General features: G+C 46.3%; 1 protein-coding gene across 2 annotated transcripts in view; it reads left to right on the top strand.

Annotated features, from left to right (window-relative positions):
- ANO4 (anoctamin 4) overlaps positions 1-24,126 on the top strand; it is a 192,579-nt gene that overhangs the window by 5,792 nt on the left and 162,661 nt on the right. For both annotated transcript variants that reach the window (XM_075600676.1, XM_075600675.1), the window contains exons 2-3: positions 12,712-12,792; positions 14,887-15,135. In XM_075600676.1, the coding sequence (XP_075456791.1) occupies positions 12,712-12,792; positions 14,887-15,135 (330 nt within the window). The remainder of the gene's footprint in view (positions 1-12,711; positions 12,793-14,886; positions 15,136-24,126) is intronic.

Below are 24,126 nucleotides of genomic sequence, written 5' to 3'. Positions count from 1 at the left end.
GAAGGGGCTGGCTGGAGCGGGGACCTAGCCTTAGAATAAGCAATATTGTGCCCTTAAGGAGTATCCATCTGTATACCTAAATACCTAAATATTTATTGGCTCAGTATCTAAAACTATATACCATCTTCAGCAAAGTAAAAAACAGCTAACCTATTACTTTACACTTATATGTGCATTGCAAGGGAATACTATCAGCTGGGCTATTATGATGCATAATGTATGTGCTGTGTATTTGGTCATCTGCACCGATCATTAAGCTCTAAGTAATGTAGTTCTCTCTGTTTTTATTCTTGCTCTTAATTTCATTTGAGCTGTTGCATGTAGTTCTAAACAACATGTGTACCAAGTAGCATCATTGAATTAACGAAACTACACTGTGTCTAGGAACACATAAACCAGCAATAATACAGGTTAACACTTACCCTGTATCCATAGCAACTTGACCTGTATAAATATATCCTCCGCTGACTGGGCAGTTCCACCTTTGAGTGTAACGGGTGCTGACCACAAACAAGACGAGGCCGGGGTTGGGCATGTTAGTGTACACCGACCTCCAGCCGCGTGAGCGCGTCCAGAGTGCAGAGTGATAGTCGTATAGCCGGGTCAGGGTTGGAGAAGTGAGGATAGTCGTAATACTCGCCGTGGTCAAGGGTTGGAGAAGTCGGATGGTCGTAGAGGGTAGCCGGGGTCCAGGGGCAGAGAAGGCAAAGGTCCAGAAGCAAGCCGAGGTCGAGGTAGAGAGAAGTTGGGGGTCCAGGTACAAGCAGAGGTCAAAACCCTGAGAAACAAGACAGGATCAAAAACGCACAAGGCAACAGGACAAGGCAGTAGAAGCTTGAGGTAAGCACTACGTTCAGGAACGAAGAATTATGCTCAGCCAATTTGACAGAAGGCTAGCTGAGCATATAAAAGGCAGGTGACCAATGAGCAGCCAGCAAGCAGCTGCCACACTTTGAACCGCCCACTCGGTAGCAAGCGCCCAATGGTAGAACGGAGGCGGAGTGAGCCACAGGTGCAGGTGATCCTGGGTTTGTGTGGAGTTATGGATTAACCCCTCTCGTGCTCTTCGTAATAAGGCGCCTGTGCGTGGTTTCCTGCGGACGTGATGCATCACCCGTGTCGTCACGGGATGTGATGCGGGTGTGGGGCCTAAGCCCGAACCTGGAGGTATCTCCTTGTCTGACGGCGCCTGTGGGTAGCTTTCCTGGTCTGCGGTGCGTCACCCGTGTCGTCACAGGACCCCTGTCACAGGGGCGGAACCTAACGCCGAACGTCACACTGAGAAAGTGTGTGATGCGAAATGTACGTCAGGTGGTGTGCGCTGATGTCACAGCACTCCTGTCCTGGGGGAAGCGGCAGTTTGAATACACTGCTGTTTGAAGTTGCTATGAAGCTATTACAAATGTGCCACTGATCCAAATGACATAGAGAGTACTGACGGAGGCTATAATTTGATACGGACGTAGATCCGTGCCTCCAGGATATATACACGCTTAGTGTGCCTACTCCTATTATGCTGGCAATTCGTTATTTGCATATAGTAACTCATCAAATTGAGATCTGTAGTGTCTAAATAGAGACACCAGCGTTCTCTCTACCCCTGGTACCTTATGTGTTGGTGTAATGCAGGTAGCAGTGAGGGTTTAAAGTAGAGCAGTAACAATAGTTCTATGTGTGTCTAAAAATGGGGAGCTTGTTAATGTCATTATAATGCTCCTTTCTATACATACTCTAAGGCAGAACCAGTAGACTATTACTGCTATAATACGTGTTACCAATTTGCCTATTTTTCCATCTACCCTCACGAGAAAAGAAGGCTTAACCCTGTGTAATCCAACCTACCTGAGTATCATGACCATGCATAGGTTTTTTATTTTCTATGTGTGCACTTTCACTAGATTTTAATGCAGCTAAAGTTTGAGTGACTGCACCCCTGTACGGACTCACACTGGGCAATCAAAGGGGACAACTATTGTGCTTCAGATTCAATTAGTGAACCTGGAGTTTATGTAAAAAAGATATGGTGATACTGAATTATTTTAACACCCAGATACATTTGGGAAACCTTTAGGTGGATTCAATATATATTGAACACTGCAGTCAGCTCTCTGCATTGAATCTAAGTTTTAGGGATCTTTGTCCAATAGATTGGCCATAGGCTCACCATACCAACCAATCATTTATATTTATTTTTATTTGTTCCAATAAAATAGTTTTAAATGTATACTAGTTCATACATCATCACACTGTGTGCATTCAACAGGGACTTCTTTTTCTTTTCTATGTAATCATATATCTGTCCCTACTGCACCGTGCTATCCACATTAAAAATAGATCTACTCTAAATAAGCTGATTCGAGAGTCCCTCCTTCCTCCCTTCCCCCCATTCATATATATTGTCCACATGGTAGTTTGAGATTTGGGTGTTGTTTCACTTTTGTTGCTCCTGCCTAATTTGTGATGCCACTGTGTGTGAAATGGGACATGTTCTTCCCTGAAGGCCAGTCATTCCAAACAGGTGGTTCAGGAACCCCTATGGGTTTTCCTGGGGGCTCCAAGGTGTTTGCCCCAAAATATATGTAATGGTGGGGAGTTTGTGGGGTTTGCGCACTTGGAAAGGTCCTAAATTGCACCTCAGCATGGGTGGTATAGCTAGGGCCGCCAAACAGAAATCTTGGGGCCCAGGACAAATGAAAAGAGCTGGCCCCTTAATTGATCACCCTACTCAACGGTGCATACGGTGTCCCTCAGGGGGAAGGAGATATGAGAAACTTATGGTGTGCCCCCGCTTCAGCTTAGATATATTATAGAGGGAGTGGTGCTGCAAGGGGCATGTAACTAGATACACAAAAGAGACAGACAGAGCCCCTAGTGGTAGCACTCTATTCCTAAATGATATGGTGATTATTTAAAATAACTTTATTATTGACATAACGTTAAAATATTGGGGTCTAAAACAAGGATTAAATATTCCAAGTGTGTGTGTCTCTATTGGATTAGTGTATCCAGAAGAGTATACATAATTGGTTTAATGTCCAGTGTTAGGGTAGTTCACTGGCCCTAGTGTTCCACATATATAGTGAATTGACTAGAGTTCTAGTGGATTGTCAGCAGTTAGAGCCACTCATGCAGTGCCCCAGTAGGATATACTAGTTGGTGCTCTTAAGTATGGGACCTATGCTGTGCTATTGCGTGATGGCAGCTTAAGCATATTAAAGTTGTTGTATAGAACAAATCTTGGTCTAAGTGCACCTATTTTATGTTTCCGTCACCTCCCTATACATAGGTGGTGTGTTGAATAGGGTGTATGGTGCCTGGTACATAAACATCTACAATGGTTGATGTCTGAGGTATGCTGTATACTAGTATTGATGAAACTATACTGGTATATATTGTGACACTGCTATAACTATGTTCTGAATAGATACCAAGTTAATAGCTATGTACTGTACCTTTTGGGGTGTAATGTCGGTCAGTTGAGAGACCTGTCCCCATTTGGCACAGTGCTATTGCATGTGTGGTTGTGTTCTGGCACTCCAGGGGTTAATTTCTGGTTAGGTTTGCCTATTGCTAATACGTATAGTACCCTATGAGCTGCTTGCTGTATCAGGGAAATAGCATTGTGGCTTCCTTGCCTAGTTAGGTAATGCAGTGTTGTGCCAGATATATATGTTGCCTTTACTGGTAGGTGACTACTGAGTCCATTGGGACCCTAATAGTCTATTAGTGTGCACTGGAGGCGCCACGCTGACTCTCTCAATATCACTGAGTCAGTGTATGTGAACGCGAGCACCTCCGCGTGCACGTGGTCACGTGCTTGCCGACGCGCGCGTTTCGCGAGTGCTTTTTCAAGGCTGGATAGTCAGTGGGATTCCTATGTCTGAGTAAGGTATTTATAGCTCTTGGATTAACCTAGAGTAACCCCATTGGCCAATCGCGCATGCTCTCATAGAGGCTGATATGTGTAGTTGAATACAGCTCCGTGTCTCACTGAATATGTGGGACTTTGGGAATGTTGAGGCATGCTGGTTTTTTGCTTCCTGCTTGCAATGTTTAACAGTATGTCAGTTAGTATGTTTATAATTGCTTGCACTGTTGTGACACCATGTTTATTTAATGTCAATAAATGAATTCAATATATTTTATGTTTGTCTGGTTTGTGAATCATCAGTTCATGGGCTTAGATTAATAAATTGATTGACTGGTACAAATTGAGTCATAGGTAACTAGATCTTATTCAAATTGAACAGAACTTAGATGTTATTAGTTGATATGGAATGCGAATATTTTCTTGCAGTTCTATATAAAGGGACTATAAACGAAACCTTCATTGAGGCCCTTGGGTGTTAATGCTTTGAGATTATAGATCCATCGAGCTTCCTTCTGTAGGAGCACAGTGTCTATGTCCCCTTTTCTCTGCCCTAGGGTAAATTGATCTATACCTGTAAATTGTATAGATTTAAGATTGCCTTGTTGACAAGAGTTGACATGCCTCGCCAGTGGGGTGTCTACATTATTCCGTATTGTGCCTAAGTGTTCCAATACCCGTTGTTGGAATTTGCGTTTTGTTTTGCCTATGTAGATCTTCCCACATTTGCAGAGGCCTTGGTATATCACGCCGATACTTTGACAAGTGATGAATTTCCTAATCTGGAACGTTTTTGAGTTGTCCCAGTTTTGGAATATTTTGGTAGTGTGAATGTTGGGACATGCTTTGCAGTGGTGGCATGAATAACTGCCATTCGGTTTAGATGGTAGCCATGATTGCATGGGGACTTCCGTGTAATGGCTGTGGACTAGGATGTCTTTAAGGTTTTTTGCTCTTCGGCTCACCATTGATGGGTGAGCAGGGATGACTTCCTTAATGTCCTCATCTGCCTCCAAAATATGCCAATGTTTTTGGAAGATTCCCCTGGCTAAATCCCACTGTTTGTTATACGTGCCTACAAAACGTACCACTTTGGGTTCTATGGTTAGATTCTTGTCAGTTAGTAAGTTTGAGCGTGGAGAGTGTTTAGCTCTCTTGTATGCGGTTTTGATACTCTTATTACTGTATCCTCTTGTTTTGAAACGTTGGGTCATGGTCTTGGCCTGCGCTTCAAATTCTGCAATCGTACTACAGTTCCTCCTGAGGCGTAGGAACTGGCCTACTGGTATTCCCCTAATTAGGGTGTTGGGGTGATGACTTGAGGCTTCTAATAAGTTGTTAGTGGCTGTGGGTTTACGATAAACCGTTGTTTCTATCGAGCCATCTTTCCCCCTCGTTAGTTGTAAGTCTAGGAAGCAAATGGTGTTTCGATCAAACTCGAGAGTGAGGTGTAGATTAAATACATTCCTATTAAGAATGCCAATGAATTCTTTTAACAGCAGTGGTGTACCCTGCCACAGCATGAACACGTCATCTATGAAGCGCGTCCAGAGTACGACGTGCGACGTGTACTGTTCCATTTCTTCAGTGAAAACATGTTTGGCCTCCCACCACCCTAAATAGAGGTTTGCATATGATGGTGCACATTTCGTGTCCACACGAATGTGCACCATCATATGCAAACCTCTATTTAGGGTGGTGGGAGGCCAAACATGTTTTCACTGAAGAAATGGAACAGTACACGTCGCACGTCGTACTCTGGACGCGCTTCATAGATGACGTGTTCATGCTGTGGCAGGGTACACCACTGCTGTTAAAAGAATTCATTGGCATTCTTAATAGGAATGTATTTAATCTACACCTCACTCTCGAGTTTGATCGAAACACCATTTGCTTCCTAGACTTACAACTAACGAGGGGGAAAGATGGCTCGATAGAAACAACGGTTTATCGTAAACCCACAGCCACTAACAACTTATTAGAAGCCTCAAGTCATCACCCCAACACCCTAATTAGGGGAATACCAGTAGGCCAGTTCCTACGCCTCAGGAGGAACTGTAGTACGATTGCAGAATTTGAAGCGCAGGCCAAGACCATGACCCAACGTTTCAAAACAAGAGGATACAGTAATAAGAGTATCAAAACCGCATACAAGAGAGCTAAACACTCTCCACGCTCAAACTTACTAACTGACAAGAATCTAACCATAGAACCCAAAGTGGTACGTTTTGTAGGCACGTATAACAAACAGTGGGATTTAGCCAGGGGAATCTTCCAAAAACATTGGCATATTTTGGAGGCAGATGAGGACATTAAGGAAGTCATCCCTGCTCACCCATCAATGGTGAGCCGAAGAGCAAAAAACCTTAAAGACATCCTAGTCCACAGCCATTACACGGAAGTCCCCATGCAATCATGGCTACCATCTAAACCGAATGGCAGTTATTCATGCCACCACTGCAAAGCATGTCCCAACATTCACACTACCAAAATATTCCAAAACTGGGACAACTCAAAAACGTTCCAGATTAGGAAATTCATCACTTGTCAAAGTATCGGCGTGATATACCAAGGCCTCTGCAAATGTGGGAAGATCTACATAGGCAAAACAAAACGCAAATTCCAACAACGGGTATTGGAACACTTAGGCACAATACGGAATAATGTAGACACCCCACTGGCGAGGCATGTCAACTCTTGTCAACAAGGCAATCTTAAATCTATACAATTTACAGGTATAGATCAATTTACCCTAGGGCAGAGAAAAGGGGACATAGACACTGTGCTCCTACAGAAGGAAGCTCGATGGATCTATAATCTCAAAGCATTAACACCCAAGGGCCTCAATGAAGGTTTCGTTTATAGTCCCTTTATATAGAACTGCAAGAAAATATTCGCATTCCATATCAACTAATAACATCTAAGTTCTGTTCAATTTGAATAAGATCTAGTTACCTATGACTCAATTTGTACCAGTCAATCAATTTATTAATCTAAGCCCATGAACTGATGATTCACAAACCAGACAAACATAAAATATATTGAATTCATTTATTGACATTAAATAAACATGGTGTCACAACAGTGCAAGCAATTATAAACATACTAACTGACATACTGTTAAACATTGCAAGCAGGAAGCAAAAAACCAGCATGCCTCAACATTCCCAAAGTCCCACATATTCAGTGAGACACGGAGCTGTATTCAACTACACATATCAGCCTCTATGAGAGCATGCGCGATTGGCCAATGGGGTTACTCTAGGTTAATCCAAGAGCTATAAATACCTTACTCAGACATAGGAATCCCACTGACTATCCAGCCTTGAAAAAGCACTCGCGAAACGCGCGCGTCGGCAAGCACGTGACCACGTGCACGCGGAGGTGCTCGCGTTCACATACACTGACTCAGTGATATTGAGAGAGTCAGCGTGGCGCCTCCAGTGCACACTAATAGACTATTAGGGTCCCAATGGACTCAGTAGTCACCTACCAGTAAAGGCAACATATATATCTGGCACAACACTGCATTACCTAACTAGGCAAGGAAGCCACAATGCTATTTCCCTGATACAGCAAGCAGCTCATAGGGTACTATACGTATTAGCAATAGGCAAACCTAACCAGAAATTAACCCCTGGAGTGCCAGAACACAACCACACATGCAATAGCACTGTGCCAAATGGGGACAGGTCTCTCAACTGACCGACATTACACCCCAAAAGGTACAGTACATAGCTATTAACTTGGTATCTATTCAGAACATAGTTATAGCAGTGTCACAATATATACCAGTATAGTTTCATCAATACTAGTATACAGCATACCTCAGACATCAACCATTGTAGATGTTTATGTACCAGGCACCATACACCCTATTCAACACACCACCTATGTATAGGGAGGTGACGGAAACATAAAATAGGTGCACTTAGACCAAGATTTGTTCTATACAACAACTTTAATATGCTTAAGCTGCCATCACGCAATAGCACAGCATAGGTCCCATACTTAAGAGCACCAACTAGTATATCCTACTGGGGCACTGCATGAGTGGCTCTAACTGCTGACAATCCACTAGAACTCTAGTCAATTCACTATATATGTGGAACACTAGGGCCAGTGAACTACCCTAACACTGGACATTAAACCAATTATGTATACTCTTCTGGATACACTAATCCAATAGAGACACACACACTTGGAATATTTAATCCTTGTTTTAGACCCCAATATTTTAACGTTATGTCAATAATAAAGTTATTTTAAATAATCACCATATCATTTAGGAATAGAGTGCTACCACTAGGGGCTCTGTCTGTCTCTTTTGTGGAAGGAGATATGAGCCTGGGAGGGGAGGGGGGTGAAGAGGGAGGTGAGAAAGAGATAGAAGTATGGGCCTGGTGGTATTATTAAGCGCTTGGGGGCAGGGAGGGCAAAATCTGAGGGGGGAGGCTTGTGGAGCAGAGTTTTTCCTGCCTGCTGCCTTGGAGGATTGATGGTGCCCACGGAGGTGCCTGTCAGAGGAGGCCTTCTCTTCCATCGGTCTCTGACAGTCACCTCCGCAGACACCCTCCAGCAGGCCTCCTCTATTCTGAAAGGCACCTCTAGGAACACCCTCCAGCAGACCCCCTCTGCTCTGATGGATCTGGCACATATTGCCAGTAGTGGGCCTGGGCCTACTGACGGGCCGAGACAGGAATCCCGGTTGTGTCCCCCTGTCGACGGTCCTGGTTATAGTTGTCAATTACAACAGGAGCTTCCAAAGTCACTCCCCACAATGCATTGTGCAATCCAGTGGTACGGCATTGTGGTGCGTGACTTGGTAAGCTCCCGCAGTAATTGACAGCTATACAACCCACGATGTCTGCACACACTGAGGTGCAGTTTGTGACCTTATTAAGCGTGTGTTCCCCCTGAGAGCTCAAAACACTATACTGCCTGGGATAGGTCAAACAATTTTCTTAGCAATAGTCTGATGAGTAGGCAGCAAGATTTATTAATTGGGGGTTCGAGGAACAAATATTTTGTAGCAGGACGCGCACAGTGTAAAAAATATTGGGAACCACTGCTATAGGCAATATATGGGGTTTGCAAGGACCACATCTTGAGAGACAGACTCCTTCAGACTATTTTTTTTATGAATTCCATCTCCTGTGATGTTCAAAATGAAGGTGTGGCAATATCTGTAATGTTCAAACTTTATTATAATAATTTAGCTAAATGACATGAAAGATTAATTCTTGTGTTGCCGGATGTTACCACAAATAGCTCTGCATATCTCTACACCCAAGGAGAAAGGAAGGATATTTCATGCACATCCAGCAATTACTTATTAGAGAACAACATAGCTTGTACAATATCAGCTTGCTGTTTGTGTATAAAATATCCATCTCAGTCTACAACTATAATTGGCAGACAAATGCCAGTCAACAATTTCTTAAGAATTCAGCAATTAATAATGAGATGAAATAATGACCTAATGATCATTTCTTTAATTTGAGTACCTCCCTGCTAACCTTGCTGTACACTGCTTGACTCCTCAAGTAGATGAGGTAAAGGAGAAAGTTTGGTTAGTGGATGTACTATTCCCATAAACATTTGCAGATCTCATTTTCTGGTATGTAACAGATAAATAAATCACAATGTAATTTTGAATTGTCGCTTTGATAATACGTTTCAATGCCTCCAACCATTTATTTAACTAAAGTGTGCCTTTAGGGGAAATCCATAAGGCTCAAATCTTTTAAAAAACAGACATTTCTTTAACTAACCTTTTAATTATTATTACTACTGTATTATTATTAGGATAAAGGGTTAACATATTCTGCAGCGTGATACAGAGATTTGATAATTACATAAACCTAGTTACATACAAATAGAAATAAGGACAAACCTGCACAAACAGATACAGAAGGTGATGAGGGTGCTGCTCATGAGAGCTAACACTCTAGAGGGAATAAGGGACAATGTTGAAACAAGGTAAGGTAGCTGCTTATTGTAGGATAAGGTATAGCTCAGGTTAGAACAGTGATTTCCAACCTTTTTTGTTTGGAGGAACCCTTGAAGTATTTAGAAAAATCTCGGGTAACCCATATCTGGCTGATACATATTAAGTTCGACAGGGGTCAGTCACAAAATGTCACACCTCACGAGCCACCTCTATTTCCCACCCTTTACCCATGTAATTCTCTCCCATCCATCTCACTAACTCTTCCCCCCTCCCGCCTCGCATGTATTTATCCCTTGCGTCTCACTCTTACTCCCTCTTTTCCTCACTCCCTCCCTCCCTCCCCCCTCTCACTCCCCCCCAATCTCCTCTCACTCGCCCCTACCTTCCGTCAATTACCCCCACTCTCTCTCAATCCACCCTTCAAAATACATACCAAAAAAAAACACCCCCAGGGGTGGGGGGGGGGGGTCTGTGGTCCATAGGAGGAACCCCTGAGACTGCTTCATGGAGCCCTGGTTGGGAATCACTGGGTTAGAATATGGCTCAGTTTGACAGCTCAAGCCATTAAGGTTTTCTTTGGGGGGTATTTTACATAGGGTGGGTATTGGTCCAGTCACACAACTGGTCCCAACCGGGTTGGAGGGGAAGGGGAGTAGGATATTAGAGGTATGTCAAGCAGGCTTCCTTGAAAAGGTGAGTTTTCAGGGAGATTTTAAACATCTAAATGCTGGGGGAGAGTCTGATGATAACTGGTAGGGAATTCCAGAGAGAGGGGCCAGCACGGAAGAAGTGTTGCAGGTGGGAGAGTGAGAGGAGGTAATAAGTTTGGAGGAAAGGTGGATGTCATGTGCAGAAGGTAGGGGGCGTTTAGGTATGTAAGGGGGGGGGGGGTCATTGAGACCTTTGTAAGTCATTACTAGCGTTGTACAGCAGAAATACGGGTCAGTTTAAAAGATATATATATATATATTAATACTGGTTTGAAGAAGGGGTCTCTGGAGCTGAACTCCGCTCATTTCTGCTCCGGGAGGACCCCTTGCTTCCGGAGATACTTACCTCTGCAGTGGCGCGGATAACCCTGCAGGCAGAGGAACGATGCGTCTAATCTAATGGCGGCTTTAAATGTCCCGCGTCACACGATCAATAGGAAGCCGTGACGTCATCCTGTGCGGCTTCCTATTGGCCCGTGTGAACAGGGGCATTAAACTCAGCAGAGATACCAGTACTCCTTATGGAGGTGTGTATCTCTCGAAGCAGGTGGTCCCCAGAGCTGAAATTAGCGGATTTCAGCTCCAGAGACCCCCTGCTTCATTTATGTAATAATTTTTTTTTTTTTTTAAATGCTAAGCTGTATTGCTGCTTTAAATGTAATTTTAGAGGCTAGGAGAAGCCAGTTTAGGGATTGATCCCCAGTGATGGGACATCCTGGAGGCATAACAATAATTAATGTCTCTTGTTTGGGAGGAATGTGAGGAAGAAACACCCCTTACTCAAGCAATAAATGTACCATCAATATTGTACACATAATCCAAATATCAATACAAAACTAAAGAAGAGGCAAGAATGAAAAAGTTTTCTTTCATAAAGTACCATTATACGTACATTTTAAAAGAAGCAATGTAAAAAAATGAAAGTAGAATACTGAAAATTTCTAAAAGTACTCTCCTTTCCTGTATTTTTCTCAAACATTTTTTTTTTTTCAGGGACTGCATTATAATACATGTAATAGACACTTTATCAGGCAGAGGGCCTTTGCACAACAAGGATTCAATTCAATTAAACCTGCAAATACTGTTTTAATCCTAATTGTAGGAAAATAATGAAACTCGGGTATGATTACAAGAAACAAACTGCAATTTAGTTAATAAAAGCAGCAAATGCATTTTAGTTAATATAGACACACGTGTTCTAATGTCATATGTGTCTTCCTTATGATGACATCATATGGAAAATGCTTCTTAATTGATCATAACCGTACGTTTCTCAATGAGTGGCTTTATACAGCACATGGGTCTATGTACGAACATAACAATTTGTCTGTTTTCTGTTCTTTATTCTTTTATTTGTATCTAGATAAACGCGTTACCATAAAAGTGCATTATATACAATATAAATTGTCATTTTGTTAAAAAAAATGGTGCTTCCAATGTTTTTAGATGAATATGGCTTACTAAATTTACTTAAACAGCCAATTTAGCATTTGTAGGCTTTTCCCCGGGATAAATATGCTTATGGACCAGTTTAACACTTACCAATATTTAACTGACATTTTGGGCCTCATTTTCTTGACTGCCTAGTCCCCAAAGTGTACGATATATCACCTAGCAATATGAACTATTTTACATGTACTTTCACTGTGCAATTGAGAGAGCACTATTCGTTGATAAACAGCTAGCATCTAGATTCTAGAATCTTTAACGTAAGAATATTTTTGCGTTTGGAGTTGCAAATGTGTGTGCTGTATTGCTGAAGACGCTGTATAGGTATTTAACATACTGGCTAGAGTTTACAGTCTAAAAACTTCATTTACTTACAATCTGACATTAGTCTGTATTCTGTGGGAAAGTATTTGGAACCACTATTCCTAACCGTGTCATGATCTTGGTTTTTTTGTGCACATTTTTCATGCAAATGCATCTTTGTCAGCCAACATATAGGAGATATTTAACTCTGTGTATCAAGCCAATTTTATTAGCACCATAAAGGAGGATCCGCGACTAACTGTTCTGCCTGGATTGTATTTGGATTGATACTTCTCACACAAGTTTCCTTGGCAAGTTGATGTGGTGGTTTAGTTTCCTGCACAAGGAATAGAGGTGCTGGTGTCTTGTTAAAAAAGCTGTTACCATTTTATCCTTTAAAACCAGACTACCTTTTCAATATTTTACAGACACAGATCCTACCAGTGCGAGTTATAATAATCTCTCCAGCGGGACAAGTTACTACAGCTGTGTCAGTCAGATTACTATAGGTAAGAAATCATATGCAATCTAATGTGACCATAATGAGTCATATTACAAATAGATACTGTACTGCCATTTATACTCTCGCGTTTTATATCCAGGTGTGAAACTAGGAAGATGGCACCAGTACTTCTTCCACATATATCCAATTGATGTGTTTGATGTACAGCAGCGGTGCGCCTACAGGGGGGGGCGGGAGAATTTCATTGGGGGGGGGGGGGAGCGGGTGGTTACAGTGGCCCCGCGCTCTTCCCCACGGCAGGAAGGGGGCCGCAGCTCAAAAAGTTTGCGCACCGCTGATGTACAGCATGTAAAACAACAAGTGTGGAAAAGCAATAAAACATTTTTTTTAAAGCTGTATTCATACATCTTTGCTAATTAATTTGTCATTCCTAAAACCTGCATTGACTTGTTCAGGCTATTTTGTTAAAAGTAACTGTAATATTCCTCACTATGATTATTTTGATAATTAAAATGATAAATATGCATGTAAAATTTCACTGGGTAAAAAACAATAGTTGCTAGAAAATAAGCATTACTGTACAAAGTTAGTAGCTGGAACATGCAGTATTTGTGATTGTCAGGTGACTCACGGTGTCCCACTGAGCACATTATTGAAGCGATTTCTTTTTATGAGCATATACTAACGGAGAACACAGGGGAAGCATTGTTTTCATTTTCCAGAGCATTACTGAGTTATAAACTAAAATAAAGAATTGGGAATTTACTGGAGGATAAAAATGTTTTTATAGAAATGGAGTCACTTGAAAAAAAATATGAATTGGTATAGGAGTGGTGATTTATTGTTGAAACATAAAGCGGTAGTGTTATATACATGAAACATTTATAGCTAAATATTTTGGCATTTCAAGCCTTTAGCATGCTTGAACGTTAACATTTACCTGATGTAGCTGATGTCGTTTTGTCCCTTTCTCTGTATTTGTACATGCTTATAAGAGCTTACATTCAATGCAGAGGGGTTCTTCAATAAAAGGTACAGTAAAAAAAGTAAACATTGGGTAACATAAAATGTCATTTTGTGAGAAACCAAGCATTAATAAATAAGGTTATTGTGGGAAATAAGTCATATAATAATTTCACCTTACACAATATGTTAAAGACAAAACACTTGAGTCCATTGAATCTATCTGATATTGATTGCTCAAACCCATTGTAACCTCTCCAGTTAGTATTTAAACGTATAAAGACCCTGCATGTGGACATGCGCACGAGCACTTTAATTGTGTGCTTCGTACATGTATTTCCTTTATTTTCTATGTTGCCAGTTTAAAGAGATTCTAAGCATGGTCATACAGCCCAGCATACCAATGCAAATGAATATCAAGGTACATGTTTGCCCACGAAACAAGTAATTGGATGTGTCATCTTGTTGTTGTATACTCTATAATAAACCAGTTAGAATGATGTAATCAAAGTCACCCATTGTGAGGCAAACAATCAGGATGCTAAAACGGAACCCCAATTCTGAAGCTATATTTGCTTCCCACTGATTTATTCAGAATTTACTTTGTTACCTCAAAACCATTTTTTTTTCTTGTTTTTTTTCCTTTTATTGGGTGTGTGTTGCGCGCCCATCATGGTGCAGCATCCTGCCAGACTCTAGTCTCTTGATTGAGTTGGTTGAATATACAGATGTTGCCAGACGAATGGTCTCCGGCACTAGGGCAAGCTGTGGGTACACGACCGTGGCTGCCCGGGCACCGGAGGATTAATGCTGCCCTGGGTCCCATCCTGAAGCATGGACCCCCTATGCAGCGAAGTCGTGCCTGCACTTTCTCTGGAGCTGTGGCTTGTTTCTTTTTCAGGAGCAGCTCCGGAGATGACGAGTCTGGCTACATCTGTAGCATTTAGATACATAATCCATCGTAATCAGTTTCTGCTTTTGCACTACTTTTGCTATTCGTAATGAATGTATTGTCTTGTGCCAAATATAATAGGATGAAAAAGTTAAGTAAACGGGGTCCTAAATTAAACTAAAAGTAATATTTAACTTTTTTTTTGCATATTGTCTACTGTCAGTACATGATGTTCTTTGTCATCCCATTCCATCTCAACACTTTATTTGAATTTTTCTGCTGTAGGTTTTGAAGTTAATGGCCCAGTTGCAATAGGAATATCGCACTGTCCATATGTTCACAATGAGACTTACCTCCCCATTGATCAATCCCAGCATATTTCTAACGTTGCTGCAACTCCGGTATCTTGCTCCTTTGTGACACAGATGGATTTATCAGCATCTTTATCTTGTCCAACCTCCCTATCAATTATTCCAGCACCTTCACAGAGCAGCAGTCAGGAAACTCTTAGCCAGGACTGTGAAATGAACCAAGGTAAGATTGTCTACGTTTGTTTCCTCTTCAATTGTTTTCGCTTTTTGCATTTTGTTTGTTGAGTCATGATATACACCAGGAGTGCGAAAACTGGGCGGCGCGGGATTTTCTAGGGGGAGCGCGGCGGTTGCAGAGGCCCCGCGCTTTTCCCCCTGGGGAGGTGTGAGGCCTCTGCAACTTCTCTTACCTGCTCTCAGCCGGCTCTTTGCCGACATGTTGCCATGGCAACGTGATGCCATATGAAGCCGCTGAAGCCCGAGAGCAGGTAAGGAGGGGGGACGCGAGCAGGGGGGACGGGACGCGAGCAGGGGGGGGGAGCGCAGACAGGGGGGCGCGAACAGAAAAGTTTGCGCACCCCATCATATACACCACGAATAAAAATGTAGATGCAAACAACTATCTATGTAATTTGCTTTCATTAAATTAAGTTATATGTAAAAAAAGCAAAAATAGAAATATGGAGGTCTATTTACTGTTTTTTTAAAAAAAAAATTTGTTTTTCCCTTTTAATATGTGCATCAAGACAATCCACAAAGAGATAAGTAATTAGCTAAGTTGCCGATCCCTCCATTCTCCTGTGATCGATCGGCAAAGATTCGGCTCAGGGGTTCACTAAATGGCTGTCAGTGCAGCAGAAGAGGACCAAAGATGCAAAGTTCTGTGGGGAAGATCATGTGAACAGGCAGCCACTAGATACAATTGGTGCACTACTAGAGAGAGGTCAGGGCTCAAAAAGGAGTGTGACAGAGCCTGTTTCAGAAGAGGAAGGGGATGTGACTTTGTAAATGGTTGCGATAGAAACAAAAAATGCTTGTTACATTATAATACATTAAAAATGTCATTCAGAGTTGTTAAAAAAATGCTAAAAGTATTTTCTCATTGTACAGAACTGATTTATTTAAAAAAAAAAAACAGATGTAGATATTGCTTGGTCTGCAGCTTTAAGTAACACACATTGAAAGAAAAAGCAACTATATACTGTACTAGCTGGTATACACGGCGTTGCCCGGGCGTGGAAGGGCAGGGGGGATGGAGTGGAAGGGCAGGGGGCATGGAGTGGAAGGGCAGGGGGGGAGGGGAAGGGTGGGGGGGGAGGGACGTGGAAGGGCAGGGGGGGGGCCCAAGGGGCGTGGAAGGGCGGGAGGGCAAAGGGCAGGGGGGCAAAGGGGCAAGGGGGCAAAGGGGCTTTGATGGGCGGGGGGTCAAAGGGGCAGGGAGGGGCGGGGGGGCAAAGGGGCAGGGAGGGGCGGGGGGCAAAGGGCAGGGAGGGGCGGGGGGGCAAAGGGGCAGGGAGGGGCGGGGGGGCAAAGGGGCAGGGGGGGGCAAAGGGGCGGGGGGGCAAAGGGGCAGGGAGGGGCAGGGGGGCAAAGGGGCAGGGAGGGGCGGGGGGCAAAGGGCAGGGAGCGGCAGGGGGGCAAAGGGCAGGGAGGGGCAGGGGGGCAAAGGGCAGGGAGGGGCAGGGGGGGCAAAGGGCAGGGAGGGGCAGGGGCAAAGGGCAGGGAGGGGCGGGGGGGGCAAAGGGCAGGGAGGGGCAGGGGGGCAAAGGGCAGGGAGGGGTGGGGGGCAAAGGGCAGCGAAGGGGCGGGGGGGTAAAGGGCAGGGAGGGGCGGGGGGGGCAAAGGGCAGGGAGGGGCGGGGGGGGCGAACGGCAGGGAGGGGCGGGGGGGCAAAGGGCAGGGAGCGGCGGGGGCAAAGGGCAGAGAGGGGCAGCGGCGGGGGCAAAGGGCAGGGAGGGGGAAAAGGCCAGGGAGGGGCGGGGGGGCTAAGGACAGGGAGGGGCAAGAGGGGGCAGGGAGGGAGGGGGGCAAGAGGGCAGGGAGGGGGCAGGTAGGGGGCAGGGAGGGAGGGGGGCAAGAGGGCAGGGAGGGAGGGGGCAAGAGGGCAAAGGGCAGGGGGGCAAAGGGCAGGGGGTCAAAGGGGAAAAGGGCAGGGGGAGGGAGGGCAGGGTGGAAAAGGGCAGGGGCAGGGAGCGAGGGGGGCAAGAGGGCAGGGAGGGAGGGGGGCAAGAGGGCAAAGGGCAGGGTGGCAAAGGGCAGGGTGGCAAAGGGCAGGGTGGCAAAGGGGAAAAGGGCAGGGGGAGGGAGGGCAGGGTGGAAAAGGGCAGGGGGCAAAGGGCAGGGGGCAAAGGGCAGGGGAGGGAGGGCAGGGGGCAAAGGGCAGGGGAGGGAGGGCAGGGGGCGGGAGGGCAGGGGGCAAAGGGCAGGGGGAGGGAGGGCAGGGGGGCAAAGGGCAGGGGGAGGTAGGGCAGGGGGGGCAACGGGCAGGGGGAGGGAGGTCAGGGGGGCAAAGGGCAGGAGGGGCAAAGGGCAGGGGGAGCAAAGGGCAGGGGGAGGGAGGGCAGGGGGGGCAAGGGGCAGGGGGGGGCATGGAGGGGCAGGGAGGGGCAAAGGGCAGGGAGGGGCGGGGGGGCTAAGGGCAGGGAGGGGGCAGGGAGGGAGGGGGGCAAGAGGGCAGGGGGCAAGAGAGCAAAGGGCAGGGTGGCAAAGGGCAGAGGGGCAAAGGGCAGAGGGGCAAATGGCAGGGGGGCAAAGGGCAGGGGGCACAGGGCAGGGGGGCAAAGGGGAAAAGGGCAGGGGAGCAAAGGGCAGGGGGAGGGAGGGCAGGGGACAAAGGACAGGGTGAGGGAGGGCAGGGGGCGCAGGGGAGGGAGGGTAGGGGTCAAAGGGCAAGGGGAGGGAGGGCAGGGGTCAAAGGGCAGGGGTCAAAGGGGAGGGAGGGCAGGGGTCAAAGGGCAGGGGGAGGGAGGGCAGGGGGCAAAGGGCTGGGGGCAAGGGCAGGGGGCAAAGGGCATTGGGAGGGAGGGCAAGGGGGGCAAAGGGCAGGTGGAGGGAGGGCAGGGGGGCAAAGGGGAGGGAGGGCAGGGGGGGGCAAAGGGCAGGGGGAGGGAGGGCAGGGGGGGCAAAGGGCAGGGGGGCAGGGAGGGCAGGGGGGGCAAAGGGCAGGGGGAGTCAGGGACGCATTAAATAAGCCATTCCCCTGCGTGTACACACCTTGCACACGGCCGCGCTCCTCTTCCCCGGATACCGGCTGCCCTGCTCCGGCTCCTCCGCGGAGAGGCTGAGACGCTCCAGTGAGGAGGTGCTGGGTCTCTCGCGGGGAGAGGCGGAGACAGCCGGAGGAGAGGCGGAGACACCCGGAGGAGCGGCCTGTGTGAGGGGAGAGCCGCGTGCTCTGTGTGTGGGGGGGGTGGGGGGGAGAGCGCCGAGTGAGGGGAGAGCCGCGTGCTCTGTGTGTCGGTGGGGGGAGGGGGTGAGGGAGAGCGCCAGGTGAGGGGAGAGCCGCGTGCTCTGTGTGTGGGTGGGGGGTGAGGGAGAGCGCCGGGTGAGGGGAGAGCCGCGTGCTCTGTGTGTGGGGGGGGGGGGAGGGGGTGAGGGAGAGCGCCGGGTGAGGGGAGAGCTGCGTGCTCTGTGTGTGGGGGGGTGAGGGAGAGCGCCGGGTGAGGGGAGAGCCGCGTGCTCTGTGTGTGTGTGTGGGGGGGGGGGGGGGGTGAGGGAGAGCGCCGGGTGAGGGGAGAGCTCCACCGCTGACTGGGGGGGGGGGGGGGGGGAGGAAAAAGCGCGGGGAGAGGAGGAGGTGAATGTGATGGGGGGGAGAGGAGAGAGAGGTGTGGTGGGGGTGTGTGTGTGTTTTGCCTTGTGTGTGTGGCCTGTGTTTTGGCCCGTGACTCCGCCTCAGGCCAATGAGAGGTGCGGGGGCGGGCGGCCCAAGGGACCAATGAGATTTCCCCTAGGGACACAGGCCATGCAGACAAACATACAGTGCTTTCACAAATATATAGTAGAAGATATAGTAGAAGATAGTTCTATATATATCTATATATATATTATTATTTTTTTGGTTAAATAAGGTAATTTTATCATAGCTGCGAATGTTTGAAAAATGCAGGTGTGAACAGTTTAGGCTTAATTATAGCCACACCACCATTTTTGTTAAAGGGGGAAATACAATAGCTTGAAATTCAACACCTTGCTCAGCAGTTCAGAAATGTTATGTTACTTTTATCGGTATCAGGTGTAACTTCTTGTGTTTGCCCTTTCTCTCCACTGCTTAAGGTGAAAAGTTAGCTAAAATAAAGCGAAGTGGATATAAGTAAAAGCATTTTTATTGTAATACCTTTGATGCTCCAGCCACAGAGCACTTCCTAAATGTAATGATGTATTTTAAGTCTTTGTACACACTATTGCAGTAGTTCATCTATAAAGAATACTATTGTTGGTTTATTGAAAGATGTCACCATATGACAAATCTACACTTCTGTGAGACCTGTCTGGCTGCTAGAGGTCTGAGCTCCATCAATTCTTTCAGTGCTTTATTCCATCCTAATGATACATGATTGGCTTTGCCTTCACTATAGTGTGCTTTGGCTTTATTGCTTCCCAGCAGGCTAGCACTGACACCCAGATCTTATCTTCCCTGCCTCAGTCCTGGCTCCAACTGAACTAACTGTCAGCTTGCACTTCAAGCGCTCCCAAAGTTCCAATCTGCCCTCAGGAGATTCTAGCAACCCTATTGGCTGTACTGTGTCACATGACCTTAGCTCCTGGGGCATTCTGGGGAGTGTAGTTCCCCTGTGAAGCAACAAAGTGAGGAGGAAAGGGGTAGGGGGCCAGATGGAGACATGGCTACATACAGTATGTGTGCTAATTTTTGGAGAAGGATGAAACCTTCACATAAGATCATGAATTTGGGGAATTACTCATGGAACTTCGGCACCAATGTTTGTAAATGTTTCATTGAAACAGTGGCAGAATATCGGCTGATATACCGTACTAGAGAAATGTGTAAAATTCCCAATTACATAGATACACAAATTGAGAAGTGCTCCTTTTTAAATCTGTAGATTAAAACGTAGCCTAACTCCAACATTCCGTAAATTGTGGATTTTTTTAGGATTACAGAAACTTTTGTTGAGCTGGGGCAGGTTCTCACAACCCTACTCTAATTGTAGCATTTACTGTGGTGACTGTCAGTTGTTGGTAAAGGGCTGTCCCTCCCAGGACCAAGGGAATGAATGGCAGTGACATGATTAAAGCAGCAATCTCCCTATCTAGTTCCACTGGTTATTTACAGCAGGGGTGCACAAACTGAGGGGCGCTAGAGATTCTGGGGGGTGCGCGGCAGTGATAGAGGTCCCGCGCCCTCCCCCCAGGCAGTTAAATTAAATGCCGGGGGACTGCGCGAGGCCTCTATAACACCCTTCCCTTCCAGCGATGCTAGATGACGCCAGTGGGGGCGCCGTGACATCACATTACCATGGCAGCGTGACGTCACATGACCCCGCACGTCATTTAATGCCGGGGGCGAGGGGTCGAGAGGCGCCAAGGAGAGCAGGCAGGGGTGCGCACGGGGGGAAATTACAGGATGGAAACCAGATGGTCCCTGGAGCTAAACAATGCTATTTTTTTAGCTCTGGAGACCTCTCCCTTTCCCGAGATACTTACTGGTAAAGGTCCCAGTGTTACTTACTAGGTTATAAATCACCCTTGTCATACAGGCCAATAATTGCCAGATTTTGTCATTCTACATTTCTTTTAAAATGGTCAGTAGCTCAGCCCCATGCCATGAACATACGAGCAGTAGAAGTCACTTTAAATGTAGATTATAAATACTAAACATTTAATAATTCATAAGAAACCTATAAGGATAATGTATTTTGTTGGTCAGTTTAATTTTGTTTATAGTAGCCTTGCATTTTATGTAAGGAGAAAACAGATACTTTGGCCTAAACAACTTTTATTCTGATTTCCTTTATTTCAACATTCTGTTGGCTAATTCCTGCTTTCTTTATATCAGTTTTCAAACCCGCCGCCTAACTTCAGGTCATCAGTGTGACACTGATTCAAGCTGGTTGCCAATGAACCAGCAAATGGGAGTACAAAATTAGGATTGACTCCGATCACACTGTTGATCTGGAATTAGTTCAGGCAGGTTCGTTGTTATCTCCAGTAAAGATGTCTAGACTATTTTTTTTATTACAAGTGCCTTGTTAGGAGGCTGTTTCATGAAACCATCACCCTTTCTGTAAAAAAAAAAAAAAGAAAGTACTCTGTCCTTGTCTCTCTCTCTGTTCTCTCTCTGTCCTCTCTCTCTCTCTCTGTCCCTCTCCCGCCTTCCCTCTCCCTCTCTGTCCTTTCCGTTTCTATGAGAGACCTCGCTCCGCCACTCCAAAAAAATCAAACACCCTCCCACGCTCTAGACCAGCAGTGCGCAAAGTGGGGGGCGAGAAATTAACGGCGGGGGCGCGGGGTTTACAGAAGCCCCACGCGCTTCCCGAAGGCACTTAAATTAAGTGCCGGGGGAGCTGCAGGGCCTCTGTAAACCTACTTACCTTGATTCAGCCGGCATCTGGAGACGCATCGCCATGGCAACGCGGCATCATCATGTGACGTCACGTTGCTATGGCAACGTGACGTCATGTCGTCCAGACGCCGGGAATCAAGGTAAGGAGGAGATGGGAGGGGGGGGGGTGCGGAGAGGAGGACATCCGGCAGGGGGGCGCAGGGAAAAAAAGTTTGCGCCCCCCTGCTCTAGACTGCAGCCAGGCAGCAGGATCCTGTGTGAAGCGTTGCAACTTTTTTTATCGGTCTTCTATGTGGGACTTTGTCAAAAGCTTCACTAAAATGTAGATTAGCTACATTTACTGCTCCATTCTGATCTTTTACCTTAGTCACCCAGTCAAAAAAACTAAGTTAATGTGACAAATCTCCCCCCAGTAATACAGCCATACTGCCTGGGATCTTGTCAGTTTCTGGACTTTAGATATTCAACAATTCTTTCTTTCAATAGTGTTTTCATTACTTTCCCCACTACTGAGCTAAAGACTGACTGTAGTTATCTGCCTACAGTATACTCTGCTTTTGCGATTGGGACTACATTTGTGCTTCTCCAGTCACTGGTTAAATAGTTCTGGTGCAAGTGCTAGTATTGGTGATTACAAAGGAGCACTCCCAGTATTAGCATTGCAAACTGCTTCGGGTGATGGGACATCCACAGAATCATGGTATTCAGATAAAAAGACAACAGTCCACAGTCCGCACTCTAGAGGTCTTGAAAAACATGTGAAGGTTTAATATAGGGTCAGCGTTTCGGTCGTTCCTTGGACCGTTAGCTATCTAGTGGTTCATGTGCATGAGTTTTTCTTTTTGACTCAAAACTCTTATGTAGATAGGCGTATGCCACTTCACACTGAGAAATGCAATGTAAGGCTACGATTATACAAGATGCCGCTGAGCGGCAGTTTGATCTGGTGACGTCCTCCCCACGCTGCCGCCGAGCAGCATCTGAACAAGCAGGGGAGAAAGGGGAGCAGGCAAGGAGGTGTGGGGGAGGCGTGGCCGTGAGCAGTTCGCCCTCATTGGTTGAACCGCTCACATGACGTGGCCGTCGCCTGCCAATAGCAAATTCCTCTGTCTGCTCTACAGTCTGCCGCCCTGCAGTTCCAGGCGGCGCGCACTTCGCTCAAGGTACAGTATGTTTACTGAAATTGTATTTATGCATTTTGTTTTTGAGCCGCGCGCGATACCGCCGGAGTTTTTTGGTATTATCACGGCGTTATGTGTTGATACTTGCTATGTGTATTCTTTCCTTCAGACAGTATTCACTTTAGTTCTAGCCTGTCTGTTTGCACTTTTAGAGGCAGGCATTTTGAAGAAGTAGCCACTTTTCACTCACCGACACGCTCCACTATTTGCCCTTCGAGCTTCCAATCATCACTATTTCACAATCACAAATACCAGCTGCTGCACCTTCACGGCCATCTCCGTTCTTTACACATATCATTCACTTCCAATGTTGCATGGTGTGACCTTTTAGAGGAAGACGTAAGGTTTAGAACAGGGGTGCGCAAACTGGGGGAGGCTCTGCCCTGGGGGGCGCTAGATTTCTGGCGGGGCACGTTAGTTATAGAGGTCCCTCGCTCTCCCCCCAGGCATTTAAATGAAATGCCGGGGTACCGCGCAAGGCCTCTATAACACACGTACCTTTCAGCGATGTGTCGTCATGATGCCACAGGATCACGTGACATCACGTTACCATGGCAACGTGGCGTCACATGACCCAGCGCGTAATTTGACGCCGGGGCCGAGCAGGGGGGAGGGAGGGGTGTGCGCACAGGGAAAAGTTTGCGCACCCCTGGTTTAGAAGGCACTTTTCTGACTTTTCAGTATCTCACCAAGCTGCAAATTCACTCAGGGTATTTCTTCATCTTCGTGTAGTCCCTCTTCCCCCAACCTATGGGAGATGGTGTTGCTCTCAGTGTATGCTGTGGCTGCTGGTTCATACCTGAGTAGTAAACAGGATGCAGGAGATCCCAACAATGTTGTGGGGAGGACATCAGGACAGGCTCACGATGGTTCTTTAGGTGACAGCGCCTCCAGTGCAAGAGGATCCTGAGGCTTTCAGGATGAACCTCATGGACACTTCTTCTTGGGGTCAAGTCAAGCATAGCTTCAGATAGGGAGTAACAGGGTTCAGTGGTACATGCATGTTGGTAAATACAGGTCACAATCCCTGATGCAGTACCCAGATATTAGGCCTTGACTATCTCTCTAATTGTGGATACCTTACACCCTCATGGGGCAAGGCCTCAGCCTATTCCCTCTGGGGAGAGGCTCTCTTCTGTGTCTGTACACTCTGAAGTCTACCCCAGAACAACTACTCCCACTAACTCTACACTATAGAGGAGAGAACCCCTCCTTCCCTGGGGAGTGGCTAGTAAGCCGGCCTACACACTATCATAGACCCCCCTTTTCACAGCAGGCTAACCCTGAACTTTTTTGAACATGCACACTGAACAATGTAACATAACCAGCATAGTCTACTGCTAACACTACCACTTACTAAAGGGGACTTCCAGTGTTATAAGGCGAGGAAATCAGTAGTCCCAGGGCACTGGGCTACAGTTGTCTAGCACTATCACTTATTCTACACTACGTGAACTTGCCTCTGGGGGTATCCACACCCTGCAGGCATTTTCCTGGACTCCATTTCCCT

The sequence above is a fragment of the Ascaphus truei genome, chromosome 5 (assembly GCF_040206685.1).
Source record: "Ascaphus truei isolate aAscTru1 chromosome 5, aAscTru1.hap1, whole genome shotgun sequence".
Classification (NCBI taxonomy): domain Eukaryota; kingdom Metazoa; phylum Chordata; class Amphibia; order Anura; family Ascaphidae; genus Ascaphus; species Ascaphus truei.
This window is presented reverse-complemented; position numbering and strand designations above follow the sequence as displayed.